Consider the following 1,852-nt stretch of genomic DNA (forward strand, 5'->3'; position numbering starts at 1 on the left):
TGGTCCAGAGCCTGGAAGGAGAAATTGGTCAACTTGAACAGGCCATTGATGAGTTAGACAAAAACCCAGACTTGCAGGTAACATCCCAGCTCTCGGCCTTTTACAACAAAAATAAAACTACAAGTGCTTTGCTAGTTTTGTGCATATATTTCTGATTTTTAAAAATGATTTTATAGTGACAATGTGACATTTTCCCCTCGTGGACACACACACAGGTCTGCCCTCGCACTGGCCTGGATGAATCTAAAGACTGGACAAATCTGAGTGTTGACACTTCCTTTTCCTTCGGAACCATAAGAACTACAGTGTCAGCCATGATGGAACAAATTCACCAGAAACTGGATCAGCTATCTCCAGTTGGTGAGTCTTTCTACTTATCAAGATTCGGATTTCATTTATTCAAGTTCTGCATTTAATTTTATAACTTACTTTAATGTCATTTTGTTTTTACAGAACTCAAGAGGATTCCCAAGTTTGCAGGTGTGTGACCTAAAGCTTAAAAATGTGATTCTGTAAACAGGAAAAAGTGGTGATTGTACTAGATCGTGATTCCAAATCTCAGTCCGTATATTGTGTCGATAGTGTAAAGACACTATAAAGGAAGATAAATTTAAGGTTTTGTTCCAATAGCTAAAGGCCCTTTGGTAAATCACTCATAAAGGTTTCACATTCATCACTGTGCTTGTCTTGCTAATTTTTGGTGTTACGATTATGTTGACGTAGGGTATTTCTGTGTAAAATAAACATCAGGAATCTTTATATGTTATTGGTTTTGACCTTGACATTGAGTCTGAGTGTGTCCTACAGTATTCGGGTAACTGGAACAACAGGGGAGAGAAAAGGAATGCCACCAGGATTCAGTTTCTGTTATTCTATTGTATTCACCTGCAGCGGATGTAAAGCTGGACCCACTGACTGCTCATCACTGCCTTGTTCTTTCTGTTGATGGGAAAGAAGTGAGAGATAGAGGAAAGAACCAGAACGTTCCCGATGCTCCAGAAAGGTTTGACATGTATGGCAGCGTCCTGGGGCTCAACAGCTTGACCTCTGGGAAGTCTTACTGGGAGGTGGAGGTCAGCAACAAGACCGGGTGGGATCTAGGCGTGACAAGAGGTGATGCAAACCGCAAGGGGAAACTCTCACTGAATCCAGATAATGGTTACTGGGTTACTGTTCATTTTAAAGACAGTGAGTACGCAGCCCTGACATCACCGCCGCTCAGCCTTTCCCTGAAAGAGAAACCTCAGAAGGTGGGAGTGTTTGTGGATTACGAGGAAGGTCTTGTGTCCTTCTACAGTGTGACGGCTCAGTCTCATATCTACTCGTTTACTGAGTGCTCATTCAGGGGTGAGATCTTCCCATATTTCAGTCCACATCTTGAACAAAATGGGAAAAACTCACATCCTCTGATTATCTCCACTGTGGGAAACCAGTAGTGGATCCATGAAGTGTACTCTTAGAGCTGTAATACAGCATGACATACTATGAGTTCCAAAGAGCTGGAGTGCAGCAGTATAATATATATGTTCCATGATGTATAATACAGATTGTATATGGTTTTATGTAAGTACTATAAGCAGTGCTGACTTTCTAAATATTTCCATTAAAGAGATTGTTACAGGTTTCAATTTAAAATGTAAATAAGAGCCAATAAGAAACCAAAGAAATAGAAATGAACTGCAAAATAGAATATTTTTTGACATGTTATGCCTTCAGTGAATTACATTGAAGAAATGAATTCTCTATCAGTTACTGATCATACATTATAGATAGATGAGAGATTATATTTAGTATTTGCTGGGTACCTTTATTCACATTTGCATATACTGTACTGTAGTGTTTTTGTTTGTTT

The 1,852-nt window shown here is 39.4% G+C and overlaps 1 protein-coding gene across 1 annotated transcript; it reads left to right on the plus strand.

Moving 5' to 3' along the window:
* LOC109951981 (pyrin) lies at window positions 1-1,667 on the plus strand. Its single transcript, XM_020586786.1, has 4 exons — window positions 1-77; window positions 216-360; window positions 454-480; window positions 892-1,667. The coding sequence occupies exons 2-4, from the start codon at window positions 315-317 to the stop codon at window positions 1,434-1,436; spliced, it is 618 nt and encodes a 205-aa protein (XP_020442442.1). The 5' UTR covers window positions 1-77; window positions 216-314; the 3' UTR covers window positions 1,437-1,667.
* Window positions 1,668-1,852: the final 185 nt, after the last annotated feature.

The sequence above is a fragment of the Monopterus albus genome, unplaced genomic scaffold (assembly GCF_001952655.1).
Source record: "Monopterus albus unplaced genomic scaffold, M_albus_1.0 scaffold421.1, whole genome shotgun sequence".
NCBI classification, from domain to species: domain Eukaryota; kingdom Metazoa; phylum Chordata; class Actinopteri; order Synbranchiformes; family Synbranchidae; genus Monopterus; species Monopterus albus.